This window comes from Vulpes vulpes, chromosome 9 (assembly GCF_048418805.1).
Source record: "Vulpes vulpes isolate BD-2025 chromosome 9, VulVul3, whole genome shotgun sequence".
Classification (NCBI taxonomy): Eukaryota; Metazoa; Chordata; class Mammalia; order Carnivora; family Canidae; genus Vulpes; species Vulpes vulpes.
Window position 1 is genome coordinate 26,518,622 of NC_132788.1, and position 19,636 is coordinate 26,538,257.

The 19,636-nt window shown below is 34.9% G+C and overlaps 1 protein-coding gene across 2 annotated transcripts in view; it reads left to right on the forward strand.

Moving 5' to 3' along the window:
• The window catches only part of GLRA3 (glycine receptor alpha 3), a 183,714-nt gene that overhangs the window by 33,967 nt on the left and 130,111 nt on the right, over positions 1–19,636 (forward strand). For both annotated transcript variants that reach the window (XM_026017550.2, XM_072719654.1), the window contains exon 2: positions 3,280–3,407. In XM_026017550.2, coding sequence (XP_025873335.1) covers positions 3,280–3,407 — 128 coding nt within the window. The remainder of the gene's footprint in view (positions 1–3,279; positions 3,408–19,636) is intronic.

The following is a 19,636-nucleotide window of genomic DNA, read 5'->3' on the forward strand; positions in this document are numbered from 1 at the left end:
GTTGTGTGCATACTCAAGAAAGACCTGAGAAGACCTTAAGTTCTGAACACTGGCTGGCCTTGAACCCCTGTGCAAATGGCAAATCAAGGTGAAGGCAGAGTTGTCAACTGCTGACTCAGTGTTGAAGGTGTGACCCCATAAACACAGAGCCTCCAGAAAATACTGGGGGATTTATTGGTTTTAGGAATTTAAGAAAATCCCTGTCCAATTTTTAGGTGATTTCTAAGCCACCCACACAGATATTTCTATAGTCATACACAATAAAGAATGTAGACTTTACAGAATTAGTTCAGAAAGGACAATTTAAGAAAAAAAATAACAAAAACAAAAAACAGTGGCAACAAATCCTAGGAAGGAGGGAGAATATGATTTAGAGAGTAACCATACTATATTATTTAAAATGTCCCATTTTCAGTAAAAATATTATGAGATATTTAAAGAAAAAAAAGTATGGTTCATACACAGGGGAAAAAAGGGCAATCAACAGAATCTTCCCTGAGAAAGCAAAGACAGTGGAATTACTAAACAAGACTTTAAACTAGTTTGTTTTAAAGATTTATTTATTTATGTTAGAGAGGATGGGGAATAGCAGAGGGAGAGAGAGAAGCAGACTCCTCATTGGGTTTGGAGCCTGATACAGGGCTCAATCCCACAACCCCGAGATCATGACCTGAGCCAAAATCAAGAGTCAACTGCTTAACCCACTGAGCCACCCAGGTGCCCCAGACTTTAAACCAGTTATTTTAAATACATTTTTAAAAAACTAGAGCCTTCTGTCCAAAGAACTAAAAATAAAGTATGACAATAATATCTCTGCAATGCAAAATACCAACAAAGAGATAGAAAATACAAAGAAGAACAAAAGAGCAGTTCTCGAGTTGAAAACTGGAATAACAACAACAACAAAAAAGTGGAATAGGGATCCCTGGGTGGCGCAGCGGTTTGGCGCCTGCCTTTGGCCCAGGGCGCGATCCTGGAGACCCGGGATTGAATTCCACGTCGGGCTCCCGGTGCATGGAGCCTGCTGCTCCCTCTGCCTATGTCTCTGCCTCTTCTGTCTCTCTCTCTATGTGACTATCGTAAATAAATAAAAATTAAAAAAAAAAAAGTGGAATAACTAAATGAAAAACTCCCTGGAAGGCTAGTGCTTACTTCCTATGACTGCTATAACAATTACAACGAACAACAGTGATTTATTCTTCCATAGTTCCAGAGGCCAGAAGTCTAAAGTCAGTTCACTGGGACCAAAACAAGGTGTGAGTAGGACCGAGTGCCCTCCAGAGGCTCTAGAAGAGAGAATGTGTTCCTTCCTTTTCCTGGCTCTGTTGACTGCTGGTATTTCTTGGCTATGCACATCACTCTAATACTCTTTGCCTCTCTGGTCACAGTGCCTTCCCCCTCCTGTGTGTAGTCAAATATGCCTCTGCCTCTTTTATAAAAATACAGGTCATTGCACACAGGGCTAATTTGGATAATCTAGAATTATCTTCCCCATGTAGTGCAAAATGTGAGGGATTGTCAGTTTAGCATACATAGTATTCTATCGTTTTTTAAAAGGTGAAGCAAAGGGTATAATTCGTTCAGGTCAAAGTAAATTGGTTTATTTGTTGTTAGGAGAATGTAGAAGTTTATTTTCTGATAACCGAAAGGAAGGATTTTGTAAAAGAAATGTGGGGAATGGTTTAGAAGCAGAAATCTGTAGTTATGAGAGTTCTCGGGCTATGGGAAATAAGGAAATACTACTTAAGAGGACAGGTGAAAGTTACTTAAAACCAGATGGTAGAGGAAGTTCTAGAGTTATTGAGAATGTAGTGGTCTTTTTATGATATCATCAGCATCATCATCATCATCATTATTATTACATTGGAATAAACTTTTCAGAGATCTGGGTGACAGGGAGTTCAACTGACCAGTAATAATGAGAGGTAAAAGGTTACAAAATAATGTGGAGCCAAAACAATAGGGAGAAGAGAAACTTCTTGTCAGGCAAAAAGCATGAGAGTCAGAAAGAGAGCCGCTGGGCTGATAAGTGGCTTAGAATGTCCAGAACTAGATAGAAACTTTGGAGCTGCACAATAGTTAATGGATGCTGTTAGCTGTGATCCTCCACTTTCAGAAACATCAATCTCACATTATGATTGATATTGGATTTTAAAATTGTGCCTCTGTGTGTGGTAGACAATTCAACAGTGATGGCTGTAAGACCCATTTTCACCACTTATTAAAAATTCTGGCAGGAGGAATTTGATACTGCTGAGTTCAAGCTGTGACCACAGAGGCTCAGGGCCTGGCAATGCTCTGAGTTGAGTGACAGAGCTGGGAGGATCTGATGACTGACAATCTCCAGGAAGTAACATCAGCTAGAATATATCAGTTTCAAACACATGTGTGCTCAGGAAGTCTGTTGCACTTCCCTGAGCAAAGCTCTATGGATAAAAAGAATTATTTGATCTTAACAAGCAGACCCTGGCCTTCTGTGGACCAGCCTAGGTAAATGAGGAGCTGGATGGGGTGCAGCGACACTTTTGTGCTTCTAGGATGAGCAGCTGCATAAAGCAGAAAATGTCTGAATGAAAAAAAAGTACAGTAACTCTTTACTTTCCTGGACACACATTCTTATTGTATAATAACCAGGTGCACTGATCACATTGATGGTGATTTCTCAATCTTAATGCACAAATTTTAGATCCGAATAAAAGGTGCTGTAGATGAATGATATAAAGTGAAAGCAGAATGAATTTAACTGGGTATATTACTAATAAAGGAAGCCTCTAATTGAAGAAAAGAACATTACTGCTTAATCTGTAGGACAGAAGTTTTATTACCATTGAGAAGACTTCTCAAAAGTTGAAAGGTGATGCTTTTCCCTCAATAAGAGCAGTAAGAATTATATCTCACAGCTTAATTTTCTGTTTTTTTCTTATGCCTGAATCCCTAAGACACTTTTAACTAAAAATTACAATTAGAAGTCAAACTTGGGTAACTACAAATTTTGAAAGCCTACTAATTTGGAAATGCCTTTATTTCCAGACTTACCACAAGATAATGTCACCTCTGATCTTTGGGCTGAATACATGTGAAACCTAATAAATACTGACTGTAGATCTATAAAGACCTATCTGTCATTATGATAACATTCACTGTATATAGTAGAGAAAGTTTTCCTTTTTGTTTTAAAAGGTATTTTTGCTTACCATTTTTATTTGCTATTTATGGTGACAATTATTAGGAAGACTTTGTTATCGTTTTTTGGTAAAATCTGAATGTTCTCATTTATAGCTTGGTTGCAACAAAGGAAACAGACAGTGCAAGATCTCGAAGTGCTCCAATGTCACCTTCTGACTTTCTGGATAAATTAATGGGGAGAACATCAGGATATGATGCAAGAATTAGACCCAACTTTAAAGGTAATTGTTCTGTTTACTATTCTATGTGAAATGTGTTCTGAATATGCTTTAACAAGATAAATCTTCAGATTAATTCCACCAAAAATTCTCATGCTAATTTCCAGTAATCTTCCAAGTACTGTGGTATCATAGATATGTCTTGAGAGAAAAAAAATCTATTCTCATGTTAATAGCTCTCTGAAATTATCTTCTTTGGACCAATAGTGTTTCTTTGTCTTTCTTTGTTATAATACTTGTGTCATGATGATTCATTTTAGGAAATTATTTTTTGTAGATATTCCTACAATATACTCCTAGTCACTGGAAAGGAAGCTTCTTTAAATCTGGTAATAACCATATTTTAAATTCCCCACAGCAAGACTCTATATTGTGGGGAACCAAACAGTTGTTGAATTTTTGTACTGGGAAGGGTCTGGATAACTAAAAACGACTGATAACATTTAAAAAATTATTCCATCTACCAAATGTTTTACCTAAATTTATAGGAAAGAGTGTAATTGCCAATTCATATGTACTCTTTTTTAATCTTCTATTTAATATAGTGATAAGCAACATTTTTATACAGGTCATATGTAGATTTTTCAGAACCATGATATGTCCTAGGGTAAAAGATTAAAAAGCTACTTCCATGCTCATACTTCTTTAATATCTCTGGGATATTATTCTATTTCAAAAAAGAAAATAATCCAAATTATAAGAATACCTACCGTTTCCATGAGATTCAGTTAAGCTATTTTCATTCTTAAAAGAGAAAGGAAATACAATGTAGTCTATAATTATTTTCCCTGAATTTGTTTTTATGGGAGAAAAAAGAAAAAGAATTGCTTAGCAGTTGTTTAAGGATTGTTTAGAAAGACTAATAAAAGCCAAGAATGGATAGCAGGAGAAAAAAATAGTAAAATTTGTTGATAATTCTTAAGTAAAAATTATGAATTGCTTCAATTTTAAAATGATTTTGACCCATAGATTGCATGCTTTGATTTGTCTTTAAGCATTTTGACTGTAATATTTTTACTTTATTTTTATATTTTTTGAACATAAATATATATATATATTTTTTAGGATTTTGTTTATTTATTTATTTTAGAAAGATAGAGAGAGCATGAGCAGTGGGAGTGGTAGAGGGAGAGGGAGAAGGAGCGGGAGAATCCGAAGCAGGCTCCATACTCAGTGCCAGGCTGTAGGGGGGGGTACTCCATCTCATGACCTTGAGATCATGACCTGAGCTGAAGGCAAGAGTCTGATGCTTAATCAACTGAGCCACCAGGTGCCCCAACCATAAATATTTTTAACTACATGAGAGGAGAACACTAAATGTAAGCTGTGAGAAAATAGTACAGCTTAAGAGATATCATACACAAATGAAATGAGTTTTTGACATTATGAGGATCTTCTACAAAATGAGGAAAAGCAGTATGCCTGACATTAGGTAGAAAACTAACTTTGAATGGATCTTGAAAAATATTCAGTTGTCATATGAGTAAACAGCAAGAAACATAATCAGTAATTATTGGATTCATTATGGTGATTCTATTCAGTGATTCAGAAGTATTGCTTTGTTTTCACTGAAAACTAATGAGGAAAATGTACTCAGTTTTTAAATGTATGTGAACGTTTTTAAAAATCACGTAAACAGACTCAATGGATATCTTGATAAAAATGCAGGTGAGTTACCACAAAATAGCACCTGTGCCTTTGCTACTCTCTTGGAAAATTTACTTTTATTTTATCATTTCAATTATTTAACAAAGGAAATTTTAAATCATCTTAAATGTGATTAATATTTCTATTTATGTGTGAGGCTGGGAAAGGACTGAAAAGGTTTGGTCTTTCTTAAAATAAGTGCTGATTTTTTAAAATAAAAATATACTTCTAAAAACTAGCTGATAACCAAACCCAGTTTAGAAGTTAGTATATTTTTTTAATTGTGTATAGGAGAATCAATTTTTACTTCCCAGTGCCTTTAAAGGAATAGAAAAGAAAGGGGAGGGGGGATTTCTCTCCTTTAAGATTTTTCAAGATATCTTATACTCTGAGTATCAGAAAAGCAAGTGGATGCTCATTTGATTACCATAAATCATGTCAGTCTTTAAAAAGGATACCTTAATGGATTAATTCTTAGCTAACACTCTTGTTTTTTCACCTCTTGCTAGAGTCAAATATTGTTGTCTCTGGGGTAGTTCATAGCCTCGTCCCCAAATTAGGCACATTCAAAAGTGAGTGTCATTTCGTTGAATAAAATAAATGATAATCTGACCATCATTTCATTGCCTAATATTGGAAATAAATAAAATATATTTAAATATTTTTTGAGGTTTTATATACTAACAAACTAAATCCAAGATCTGTCAGAAGATGATTAGACAGAAAGGAAGGTCAGCCCTTCTATTGTCAGGTACCTAGGGACCCACTACCCCTCTTTAAGAAAGAAGCTCATAAAAAGTGTGGAGAAACTGTTCTAGTAGCATTCCACTCAGTATTTCTGTGTAGTAGCTCACAAGACTAAAAATACATGTCTCCCTCACCTGCCATATTGATTGTTTTTCCCATTGTTTATCTTTTTTTAAAGGAATTTACCTAGCTAATCAAATAAACTAATTTAAACTGGGTATTATATATATACTCCACCTCTCAATTTGTCAGACAAGAAATTAATACTCTAAGGCTTTAGAGACATGAATATCAGTAGCAGATATTCCACTAGTCTGTTCTTGTTTCTTTCCTTAATAAGCAAAATTAAGTAATTTTATTTAAAAAAAAAAACAATAGGGGTGGGAATTCGCCAAAACAGATGTAACAATATATTACAATAACTTAATTGATTTAGTCCTCTCATCTTCATAGATTAAAATGTTAATATGTTAATAAAAATAACATTTTTATTAATAGAAATTTTTTCTATTTCTATTCTATTTCTATTATTTCTATAAGTAGAAGATGATTTACCTGGATAATTGCTCAGGCAATGGGCAAGTGTATTCAGAATATAAAAGCATCGGAAAAAAAACTCTCGGGGGTTTATTCTCTCAGGGATTTACAAATTTTGTGAGAGAAAAACAAAATCTCAGTATTGATCCTCTCAGACAATTTACAGAGAATAAGTGAGAATGTTCAATTTCATTAGCTTCAATCTCAGTGAAATACAAAGTATATTACTAATGTGATAGTATTTTCACCTTTCAAAATATCAACATTTAAAATTATGTTAACTATTCCAGCTCAAATGAATTATTATGAAATTTATTTCTGAAATACTGAGTTCAAATTTATGATTGTTTTTACAAGTACATATACATCAAGGTATCTTGCAGACTATAGTGGAGAACAACTATGAAACAATATAAATTGACTTTATTAAAATGTTACTTTGACTTTGTTCTTTTATATACTGCTAACAAAAATATCTAGATGTAGACATTTTTCTTTAAGGCAAATTATGATACTATTTATATATATTTTTAAAGATTCTATTTATTTATTCATGAGAGACACACACAGAGAGAGAGAGAGGCAGAGATGCAGGCAGAGAGAGAAGCAGGCTCCACGCAGGGAGCCCAACATGGAACTTGATTCCGGGACTCCAGGATCACCCCCTGGGCTGAAGGCAGACGCTAAAATGCTGAGCCACTTAGGGATCCCCCAATTTGTATTTTTATGTCACATTTTTCTAAAACAACCTATACCTTTAAAAAAATCTGACCTGTTTAAGATTAAATATTTTAAATAAATTATTAAAATATAACACACAAAAATAGTAATAAATAGTTATCTTAAAACTCCTTAAATTGGCACCAAGCATAGATAGGACAGCCTCTTCCATCAAAAATTATCTTAGTAATTAAATTAAATATAACTATTAGCTACTTATAAAAATAAATATTGATAGAAATTAAAACATTTAAATGCCTAACTCACTAAACATTATCTTTCTTGTTCGGTATTATTCAATTGTTCTCTTCCTCTTCAGAATCCTTGTAACATATTAAATTTTGATAAGAATCAGGCTTCTCAAAAAAAAATCTCTTTGCCTTTAGGATAATTTGAGTACAAAAACAATTCCAAATCTAGATCATATCTTGTTCTGCTTAATATAATGATTTCTTGAACTATTATAAAGAATACACTTAATAATAACAATAAGGTCTAGAAATAATCTGAGTAGGGGTAGCTGGGTGGCTTATTTGGTTAAGCATCCAACTCTCAATTTCAGCCCAGGTCATAAATAATCTCAAGGTCATGATGTCAGGGTGGTAAAAGGGAGCCCTGCTTTGCACTCCTCACTGAGCATGGAGCCTGCTTAACATTCTCTCTCCCTCTCCTTCTGCCCACCTCCCTATAATAAATAAATAAACAAATAAACAAACAAATAAATAAATAAATAATCTGAGAGCCTGCTAAAAAGAATTAGCAAGTAAAGCTCCAATGTCACAAAACTTGTTAATCCTTCGACAAATATTAGAGTTTTGCACAAATCATTATTTCAAAAATTTGGTCTTAGAGAGCAGGAATGACATGTGTAGAAATAGTTATTTCCATTTTGAAAGATGAAAATAATAGTCAGGCAACACTATTTCTTCCCTGGAATTTGAAATCCTTTCTTTTTAGAACTCTTCCTATCTAGGGGAAAGCAGAAATGGAAGAGGCACTTCCATTTGGGAGAGAGAGCACACCTCACTATAGCCTGGACCACACAGCCTGTAGAGCCAGTGGTCAACACACGATCCTATCATGTTACCGACTTGGAGGGCCAAATGATTTAAGGGAGGACCCCCAGAAGTTTCTTGAATTCATATTTTTATCTGACTCTTCTTTTAGTTTTCAAGTTTTCTTTCTTTTTTCTTCAAGTTTTATTCCTCTCTTTCCACACACACAGATAGAATAAAACACCCTTTTTTTCCCTTCATTTTCTTCTTCATTTTCACACAGATAGAATAAAACACCCTTTTTTTTTTCTTCATTTTCAGAACAGGAATAAGTTGATAGATACACTTTTTGAGCTCTGGTTTTTCTATCTTTTTTTATTTTCCTTTTTTAAATTTCTAGACTTTTTAAACAGCAGTTTTAAGTTTACAGAAAAATCAGTTGGGAAGTACAGAGAATTTCCACATCTCTCTCACCCACCAGTTTTCCCTATTGTTTAGGTCTTGCATTAGTATGGTACATTAGTTAGAACTTATGAATTAACATTAACTATTAATTATTCATCAACAGTTAATAATGATGTGTTATTATTATTAACTAAAGTCCATTGTTTACATTAGAGTTCACGCTTTGTGTTATACATTTTATGTTATACATTTTATGTGGGTTTTTTTAAAAAGATTTTATTTATTTATTCATGATAGACATACAGAGAGGCAGAGACATAGGCAGAGAGAGAAGCAGACTCTCTGCAAAGAGCTCAATGTGGGACTAGATCCCAGGACACTCGGATCAGGCCCCAAGCCAAAGGCAGATGCTCAACCACTGAACCACCGAGGCATCCCTTTATGTGGGTTTTTACAAATGAATAACCCACATATAACCATCATTATTGTATCTTACAGAAGTTTCAATGCCCTAAAAATCCCCTGTGCTTCAGCTATGAATGTCACTCTCTGTCTCCACCCAAATCTCTGGCAACCGCTGATCTTTTTAGTGTCTGTAGAGTTTTGTCTTTTTCAGAATGTCATATAGGTAGAATCCTATAGTGTGAAGACTTTTCAGAATGACAGTATACTTTTAAGGATCCTCCATGTCTCCTTGTGGTTTCATAGCTCATTTCTTTTTATCACTGAATAGTATTATACAATAATCTCTTGTTTATACATTTGACATGAAAGTAACATTATGCAATTATCAAGCTACAGAATTCTAACTGCAAAGTCTGCAGATATTGTGCCATTGCCTACTGACATTTACTATTATAATAAAAAACTGAAAATCCTATTTTGATTTTTGCTTCCTTATATGTAGACTATTTTTTTCTAACTCTTCATATTTTTCTTATTTTTTTTAAAGTATGGCTCTGAGTTCTTCTCCAAAACAGCTCTCTTTATTTAAAAAAATTGGGGGGATCTCTGGGTGGCAGAGCGGTTTGGCGCCTGCCTTTGGCCCAGGGCGCGATCCTGGAGACCCGGGATCGAGTCCCATGTCGAGCTCCCGGTGCATGGAGCCTGCTTCTCCCTCTGCCTATGTCTCTGCCTCTCTCTCTCTCTCTCTCTCTCTCTCTATCATAAAAAAAAAATTAAAAAAAAATCTGATCTTTTTTCATCTGCGTCTAACATACTCCCACTCATACCCTTTACCCTTTTGTCTTTTTCCTCTATATTTAGGGAGGATTGTTCAGATTTGTTCTGTAAATGACTCTGATGTTTCACCTGGCATCATTTGGAGTGTGTCAGAAGATGTTAACTCTGCGATTATGTCTTGGTATCTTCACAGTCCTCTTTATCCTAAACTATTTTCCTTGAATGTGACATCTCAGACTGTGTTACAGGTTGGTAGGCAGGTGCTATTTTGTATGTTTAGCTGTTTTGTTTACAACAGTAGTAAGAAACAGGTGCCTGAACTGGGAAAAAAATTCAATTGTCTAAATATATTAGTGATGAAAAGGAGCACTTCCTTGCCTCAACAGCTCTTATGTACACTTGTACTTCTTTAAAGCAAACACTCCAAAAAAATTGCCTTTTACAAAAATGGCACGATAAGATTCCATTGCACTAACTCAACTTCTTATTTAATGCCTTAATTCATGCATTTCACCTCTTCTGTTATTCTTTTCTGCCCGATGATCCCTCTTCTCTTCCTGCAGGAATAGTTATGTTTATTGATCTTGTTCCCTCTCTTTAGGCTGCTACTTTTCTTACATGTGATAGAAATATTCTGTAGTTCAGGAAAGATTGAGTTGATTTGGGTGCCGATAACAGGTTTTGTCTGGTGGTGGCAGTGTGTGTGTGTGTGTGTGTGTGTGTAAGGAGATGATTTGCTGCTATTTTTTTCACTAGAAAAGGAAATCTGACAGAGACATTCCTGCCCTGAACAGAACTGTGCTTTAGATGAGTGTTGAGTGTCAACTAGGCTATGGTCTGGCATCTTTCAGTCCTTCAGATGCCAAAATACAGACAGCTTTAGTTTTAATGTAGTATCAGAACTCTGTTTTCTCCAAAGAGAAGAAATAAGAGAAGTTGAATAAATTCTAAGAATCTAATGCACAGCATTGTGATTATAGTTAATACTGGATGATTAACAATTGCTAAGTTGTTTGGATGCCTGGGTGGCTCAGCAGTTGAGTGTCTGCCTTCAGTTCAGGGTGTGATCCTGGAGTCCCAGGATGGAGTCCCACATAGGGCTTCCTGCATGGAGCTGGCTTCTCCCTCTGTCTAAGTCTCAGCTTCTCTCTCTCTCTGTGACTCTCATGAATAAATAAATAAAATCTTTTTTAAAAATTGCTAAGTTGCTATTTAAAAGTCGCTAAATGGATATATCATTGATGTTTTCACTGTAGAAAAGAAAGAGTAATTATGTGGCATGGTGGAGATGTGTAAATGTAAGGTGGTGATCATATTTCAATATGCAACTGTATCAGATCAATACAGTGTGCACCATAAACTTAAACAATGTTGTATGTCAATGATATCTCAGTATAGATGGGAAAATAAAGCATTTTAAAAGTCCGCATTGATTCAGAGAACCATATTATTCCCAATCACCTTAATGAACTATGTTTGCAAAAAGTAAAAAAAAAAAAAAAAAAAAAAAAAAAAAAGTTATTTCCATGCCTTCAAAAATGTCTTCAGGCTAAACCCCAAGCCATTCCTGCTCTGTAGGAATATGGATGGGATGCAAGGAACTTCTAAGACAGGTACCTTTGGTTTCTCCCTGCAGACCCCTTTTAACTTCCCACCTCCTTTCTTGAAGAGGAGGACCCTAAGCTCTGTGCCTCCCTGGGTCAGTCCTACCACATTAGCTCCCTTCTTCATGCTGTCCTAATGCACATTTATTTTAGGTTCTGCTCTGTTTCATTGATCAACTGTTTTTTTTTTCCTGCCTTCTATATTTTGTGTTATCAAACTAATTATGACTTCCCTCCCATTTTCTTTTGTGTGATGTGTTTAGTCTCATTTTTATTTGCTAACATCATTTTATGTCCTCAGAGAGAAAGAAAACTATGTTTAACTTTCCATCTTGAAATAGAAGCATCTAGGAGTCATTTGAAACTAGAAGCAGGATAGTGGATGAAAGACAATCAGATAGCAAATAAATGTACATCCATAGACAATAAAATTCTATTTAACTAGGCCATTTTACCAACTTTTTCTGGATTCTACTTCTTTCTTTTGACCTTATTGTTTGATAACCCTTACATCTAATTTGGATTCAGGCAGAAAGTGTTCTCTCAGGAATCACCCAATTACATATCCTTCCCAAACATTTATTGCTTTTTGCCATTTTTAAAAAATTTAATCTCCAATGGTTATTTTCTTTATCTAGAAATACCATTGTTTGCCTTCACAATGTCTTTATGGTTTCTGTTTTTTCATTTTTAATATTTCTCTATATTAATCCCTTTCTCTCACATCACAAATCCAGGTTTCAAATAGTTTATTCTGCAAAAACACATTCTATCCCCCAGGATGGCATGTATACCTATTACTTAATTCCTACCTGGCTTCTTTTTCAGGGAAAAGTATTAGCATATTCTTTATCCATTTTAACTATTTATATTTATCCAGACATTATTCTTGATTAAAGTTCACACTTATTTTTTTGAAAAATATAGGTTTCCTCCTGCAGTTTTACATAATGCAAGGTCATCTTAACAGAAGAATCTCTTTAATGATAAGTCTTTCTAAAACTATAAATGTTCACATGAAATGCTCACAAATTTAGATTGGTATGCCCTAGATCTTATGTTTTCCTTGATTTTTAGTGTTTAATGTATTTTATGTAGTAATTTCCCTTTTTCATTTAAAATGTTCTCAAATTAACAAGATTTGCAAGTACAGCACAATTTTTTTTTTCCTGAACCACTTGAAAGTTTTTGACTTGATGCCCCAATATATGAGTTTATCATACAAGTAAGAACGTTCTCTTAGTCACATCCTAACCATTGAAATAAGAAATAAAAGTGAATATATTGCTACCACCCAATTTGTGTGCTCCCATTCAAATTTTATCAATTACCTGAACAATGACTTCATAGCAAAAGGATCCAGTTTAGAATCATGTCTTTTATTTTACTATTTCCCCTTAATTTCTTCAGTCTGAACCAAAACTTCATGCTTTCTATGACCATGACATTTAGAAAATATATTATTATTCCTTTATTTAGCAGAATATATCTCAGTTTGCATTAGTAATTTTCTTCATGATTCATTTTAAGTAATGCATCTTAATAGGAGTATCACAGAAGTGGTGCTTTGTTCTGATTATATTTTATCAGATGATGGACCATGTTAAATTTTGCTATCACTGTTAATGTTCACTTTGATTAACTGATTAAGTTGATATATTCTAGGATTTATCTATACACATACACACATTTGCATAAATACACACATGTTTATATTCATATGTATATTAATTTACATCTCTATCTTTACTTCTCTTTGAAAACTATGATTCATACTAATATCTCTGATACCATAGGTTTATTCTAGTTTCTGAGTTTTCGTATTTTAACTTCCTCATCTGACAGTAAGAAACCTGGCTCCCTATATCATTAAAATAATGATTTATTTGATCAATATATAATAATTCTCCCTGTCTGCAGTCACTGGCCACTCTCTCTCCTGCACAAATGCCCTAGAGTCCCTCCTATTCAGACTCTGACAGATCATGCCCAGATGCCCCCATGTGGACACTCTCCTTACCCTTCTCTGGTTCTAATACTCCACACCAGCTGTCTCCCTATAGGAACATCCTCTAGCTGTAATATCCTGTGTGTGCTGTGTATATACCCCTTCTCCCCAGATGTCCTTCTCATCCTGTCTGGTCTACCACGCTCCCCATAGCCATCCCAACACGGATGCCCACCTTGTGTTGCCCGATTGAATGGCTTTAGGACTGCATTTGCAGGAAGGAAATGGAAGGAAAGGGAACAGAAAGAAGAAACTGGATCCTATTTTTATGCCATAAATTTCAAACTTTTTTCGAGTATCTAACAAATAATTTAAATCTGGATCTAAAGTCATCAAGTTTATTTTTGTCAATCAAAAAATAAAATAAAGGGCACTTGGATGGCTCAGTCAAACATCTGACTCTTGATTTCAGCTCAGTTCATTACCTCAGTGTCCTGTGATCGAGCCCCACATAGGGCCTCATGCTCAGCGGCGAGTCTGCTTGAGAATTCCCCCTCATCTTCTCTCTTTGCCCCTCCCCCCACTTTCTCTCACAAATAAATAAATAAAATCTTTAACATAAGCAAATAAATAAATAATGTCTCTCCTTGTGACATGACTACATACATACATGTGACATGTACACACGTAAGTTCACGTGTATAGATGTAAATACAACCTTTTTTTGAGATTGAGTCTTTCAGTTGAATTCTATGTCTTTGAAAAGGGTGAGATTTTAATACAACATTATGTTAAAATTTTCTTGGAATTATTTCTATGAAATCTTGGGCTATTTTTTTGTTGGTTTCTCTGTTTGTTTGCTTGAGATTTGCCTTGTGAATAGTTTTTCCCTAGTATGAATAGCAATAATCTAATTGCCAAGGCTTTGCGATGTACTTTGCCATTTTGCCTTTATCTATATCTGAATTTGAAAGGCATGTTCTACTTCTTCAAGGGACATCTAAAAGAAAACATACCACTGAAAACATCTGCAAGTACTGTCATTTACTTTTCGGGCCAATGATGGCTAATGTAATGAACAATTTAAAGGCACAATTTGCCATATGGATGCTAAAGCAATTCTTTGCTCTGCTGCTAAACATAGCAGTGTATTAGATGGATGTAACAGCTTTTGCACTGGCACTGAGAAGTAGCAGATTGGCCAAAGACTGCTAAACAGGTGCTCTCTGTAATGGCAATAGAATATCTCCAGTCTTCTCTGAGCTTCATTCTCTGTAAAATTTTTGAGTGTACATATCAATAGCTAAGGTAGAAAGATTACTCTAAGATTGCTGCTCTGATTTGCCATAGACCAGAAGCTTAAATTATAAATACAGGGCTTGATAAACATTATGGTACTGTATCCACTTCCTTCTTTGTAATTCATCTCCACTGTCACTGCCTTGGTCAAGGACATCCTATCTCCCACCTAGACTATAACAATAAATTCATGTGTTCTCTGTCTCTAAGCTTTCGCCATCTATTTAACAACTCGCTGTGTTGTGTTGATTCACTATACAACCCTGATTAGAAATCTGTAATGGGGATCCCTGGTTGGCTCAGTGGTTTAGCGCCTGCCTTCGGCCCAGGGCGTGATCCTGGAGTCCTGGGATCGAGTCCCACATCAGACTTCCTGCATGGAGCCTGCTTTTCCCTCTGCCTGTGTCTCTGCCTCTCTCTCTCTCTCTCTCTCTCTCTCTGTGTGTGTGTGTGTGTCTCTCTCATGAATAAATAAATAAAATCTTAAAAAAAAAAAAAGAAATCTGTAATGGCTCCCTCATCATCACAAAATAAATTCCAATTACATTGTATCACATCAAAGACATTCCATGATATAGCCCAAGACTACCTTTAAAAACATGATTTTCACTTTCAAGTTGCTTTACACTTTTAGAATGTTTTAAAAAAATTTTAAATAAAATTATATCTATACATATATATCTATATATGTACATATATATACACACATATATACATAAACACATATTTCAAGGGCATGTCTACTCTATTTTTGAAATTTGGAATTAAGGTTTAGTCCCTGGGTGGTGCAGCGGTTCGGCGCGTGCCTTTGGCCCAGGGTGCGATCCTGGAGACCCGGGATCGAATCCCACATTGGGCTCCCGGTGCATGGAGCCTGCTTCTCCCTCTGCCTGTGTCTCTGCCTCTCTCTCTCTCTCTGTGACTATCATAAATAAATAATAAAAAAAATTAAATTTATAAAAAAAAAAAGAAAGAAACTTAGTGCCTGAATTCATTCACCTTTCTTTCTGCTGAAGAAGAGAATATACACATAAGTAGTCAAACTGGAACTGTATGGCACTTTTGTGTATTCTAATAATCAGGCAAAGAACACATGTGACAACCAATGGAATGAACCAAAGGCTATACCTCAGTGACTTACTGTACTGCTACATGAAATTTAGACTCTGATACCAGGCTGGCTTTCTGCCATTAGGAGGAGCTTTTTGCATTGGTTTGGAGGCATATTGAAGAGGCAAGGGCTGTGAGTCCATTTCCTATATTATAAAACATCATATTCCCAACTAGAAGTAGACTTCAATTAGCTACTCCTCCTATGACCCTTTGCTCTTCTATGGAAATGCATTATTTTCCTTATTTTACTCATTGACCTTGTATGCAAGCCTCTGATCAACTTGGGATGCCAGTGCATTTTAGAGAGAAGGCAAATTCCTCAGAGGAGCCTTCCACCGAACTTAATACTGCTACTTTCAGAATCTTCCTGGACTCATTAGGAAGTGCCATAAAGCCCAAGAGACACTGAAATGTATCCAAACAAATAGCACTCACTTCAGGCTCCCAAAGCCTATACTGAATTTCCACTTTCATTCTATTTTCACCACCACCATGTAAAATTATAAAGTAATAATTAAATTTAAAGGGTGAGATGAAACAACATAATAAAAAATGCCTCATTTTTTATTCAATGTCCACAAAGAAATTAAAGTCCCTAAAATAAAGCCCCTGCCTCTTGCTAAATTAAAATAAGAAAAATCAACTGCCCATCCCCCTCATTGTTTTATTAATTCCAATTTAACCCAGTGAGTTCACAGTCAGATGAGCAGGCGGTCTTATAGTGACAAGAATATACTGGGCCATGTTTCCCAACATGGATGCACTTCCATCAACATTTTATCGAAAGATGATTTTTTTAAATTAATTAATTATTTATTTATTATAGTCACACAGAGAGAGAGAGAGAGAGAGAGGCGGAGACACAGGCAGAGGGAGAAGCAGGCTCCATGCACTGGGAGCCCGATGTGGGATTCGATCCGGGGTCTCCAGGATCGTGCCCTGGGCCAAAGGCAGGCGCCAAACCGCTGCACCACCCAGGGATCCCTGAAAGATGATTTTTTGTGAAAGATGAATTAACCCAAATACCAATGTCCTTGTGTTTTTCCTTTTCCAAAGGCTGTGTGTCAGTAGAGCACAGAAGAATTTGTCTCAAGCTAAGCAATATTCCCTATATTCATATTACTGTTAGCAGCAAAAGAAAATAGCAAAGTTTGAGCATTCTCTAGAAAACAATAACTTTTAAAATATGAATGATTGTTTTTAGCTTTTCAAAATTGCCAGGTACTTGTACATATTTTAGGGTTCAGTACTTTAGACTTATATTAAGTCAAAGGAATCTAACAGTTAATTGTGACTTCATACTTCTCTTGTGATGGGATAAAATAATCAGGATATAAAAGATTCATGCTTTCTCCTCTGTCACATATTGATGTATAAGACACCCTTATTGTCTTAAAAATTTTAAACATTTGTAAATATTTAGAAATAAGAAAGAAATATTTTTTAAAAATCTGTCTACTAGTAGTCAAATAATTATAGCACCTCTTGGATTCAGGACTTTCATGAGATTTTCTTGTTCTTTAATGTCCATCCTTCATATTTAAAATAATTTATTTTCTATTTCTGTTTAATTTTATGTTCTATGCATCTTGATGGTCAATAGATTCTGGGCTCTTTCTAACTGTGCAGCATTTACTTGTTTTATTAGCATTGTTGATCAAACTTATAATAGGCCACTCTCTAATCAAAATTAATGGCCTTGCATCTTCAAGGCCTAACTCCAAGTTCTGACTCTTCCCTTTTTCTTCACTTCTAAGAAAATCTTTCATTTTTAGCCCTATAGTATAATGGCCACAGAGGTTCCTACTCTGAAGTTCCTTAGGCCAGTGGTTTCCAGCATTGTTGTACATCTGAATCACCTGGGGAACTTTTACAAATATTGGTGTTTTGGTTGCATGCCATATCATCTAGGTTAAAATCAGGTACAGATTTATTTTAAAGATTGTTTCAATGTGCATAGAATTAGGTACAGATTTATTTTAAAGATTATTTCAATGTGCATAGAATTCATTGGCTTATGGATCATGAGCTTCATTTTTGAATAATTTTATTGTTTTTCCCCCTGTCTTATTCAAGCAAGACAAATGGATATGAGAAAATGAGTACAAAAGCAAAGATGAAAATTGTGCACCTGCAATCAAGAAAATGAAAATTGAAACCACAAATAATTTTCAGCTATTCTAACTAATGAGGCATTGTTATGTTTTTATTTTTTAAATTTATTTTTAAATATTGGCACAAAGATTTTTTTTATCTTTACAAAGGATTGAGAATTAGAATGGCTTTGTATATTTTTAATAGCAATACAAAAAATAAAAAAACAATGAGAAATATCTTTAAAATTCAGAAAAAAACCCTTTCAGCCTAAAATTGTATACCAAAATTAGGTGTTAATTGAGAGGATGTTTAAACAAATTGTGAACAAGCAAATTCTCCAAAGCTTCATATCCATGTGCACCATTTCTCCAAAAATTACTAAAGGACATGCTCTACTAAGATGAAGAAATAGGGGTGCCTGGGTGGCTCATTCAGTAATGAATAATCCGAGGGTCTCAAGATGGAACGTCACATTGGGCTTTCTGCTCAGTGGGGAGTCTGCTTCTCCCTCTCCCTCTGTGTGCTTGTTCTCTCTCTCACTCACTCTCAAATAAATAAATAAAATCTTAAAAAAAAATACAATGAAGAATTAAACGAAGAAAAAGGAAAATATGCGGGCCAAGAAAGGAGATCCCACCAAAGAGAAGATAGAAGTAATCCCCAGTATAATGATCATGTGAGATCATAAGATCACTGCTAGGCTCCAAAACAAAAAGTTTCATTTTGGAGTAAATGCAAAGGACGATAAAGCTAATAAAATATGTGATGAATCTGACATTGAAACATAATTTAGACATTTTAGAACTTGTGGGTAAGTTAATGATACATATGGAGGAAACTATGTAAAATACGTAAAGCAATTATCAACCTCCAGAAAATGTTTGTCAGGACAGGAAAAGTAGTCATAATTTATTGCATGACTTAGTTGGAGGTAATATTCACCTTGTCATGATAGAAAAAGTATATACAAATCTAACAACAATGACAATGCAACAGTATCTGTGTCCTAGGAGGACAGAAAAAAAGGTTTATGTTAATAGGGATGGTGATAATGCTTGATAGAAAGCTAAATCCTCTTCTGCTGTGGAGGCATCCAAAACTGGAACACTTAAGAGTAGCAAAATAAACTCATTATTTAAAGAAAATTAGGTAAATCCCCAAAGAATCCATTAAATAAATTGAAGGGATTATCTTTAGTGAGGGGGACATAGAGATACAGGGCAAGGGGCTGCTATCTTAGATAAGGTTTTTGTGTGTGGCATTATCTATTAGGTGAGTTTAACTCATAGAGTTATTTTAATCCCTACCACATACTATTTCAGCTTCATAACAAAGTCAGTAGCCAGATAATGGAATCCTTTGGATGTAATGTTATGTGAAGATCGTGGGACAACCTGATATGATGGGGAAAAAGAATGATTCCTAGAATCAGACTGATGATTCAAATCTAAACGTACTATTTATTAGCACCTTATGTCATCCTCTCTGAGCTTTAATTCACTATTTTTAAAATGGTAATATTACCCACTGTCAATGTGATATGGATTAAATGGTATCTATGAATCTGCACAACACCTGGTAACGAGAAGTAATCACCAATTTATAAGATCTTATTCCTTCTACTCTGCTAGGTAATAATCTCATTGCGTCTTCTTCAATTTGGTGTACACAGTTTTAAATATTTAGTAAAGGAGTGAATAAATGGATCTCATAAAAACAAAATTTGTTGGTTTTATGATGAATGCTAAATCAGGCACTTATAGGGGACTTCTGGAATGGTGGAGCGATGTTCTCTGTAAATTCACTCCTCCAAAAAAAAGCAACAGAAATACTGGAAAAATGGTCAAAATGAACTTTAAAGGCTCTGAAAAGCTTGCAACACACTAAGGAATGTGTAATTAACAAACCAATAGGCTTCTCTAGAAACAGAGAGTATTT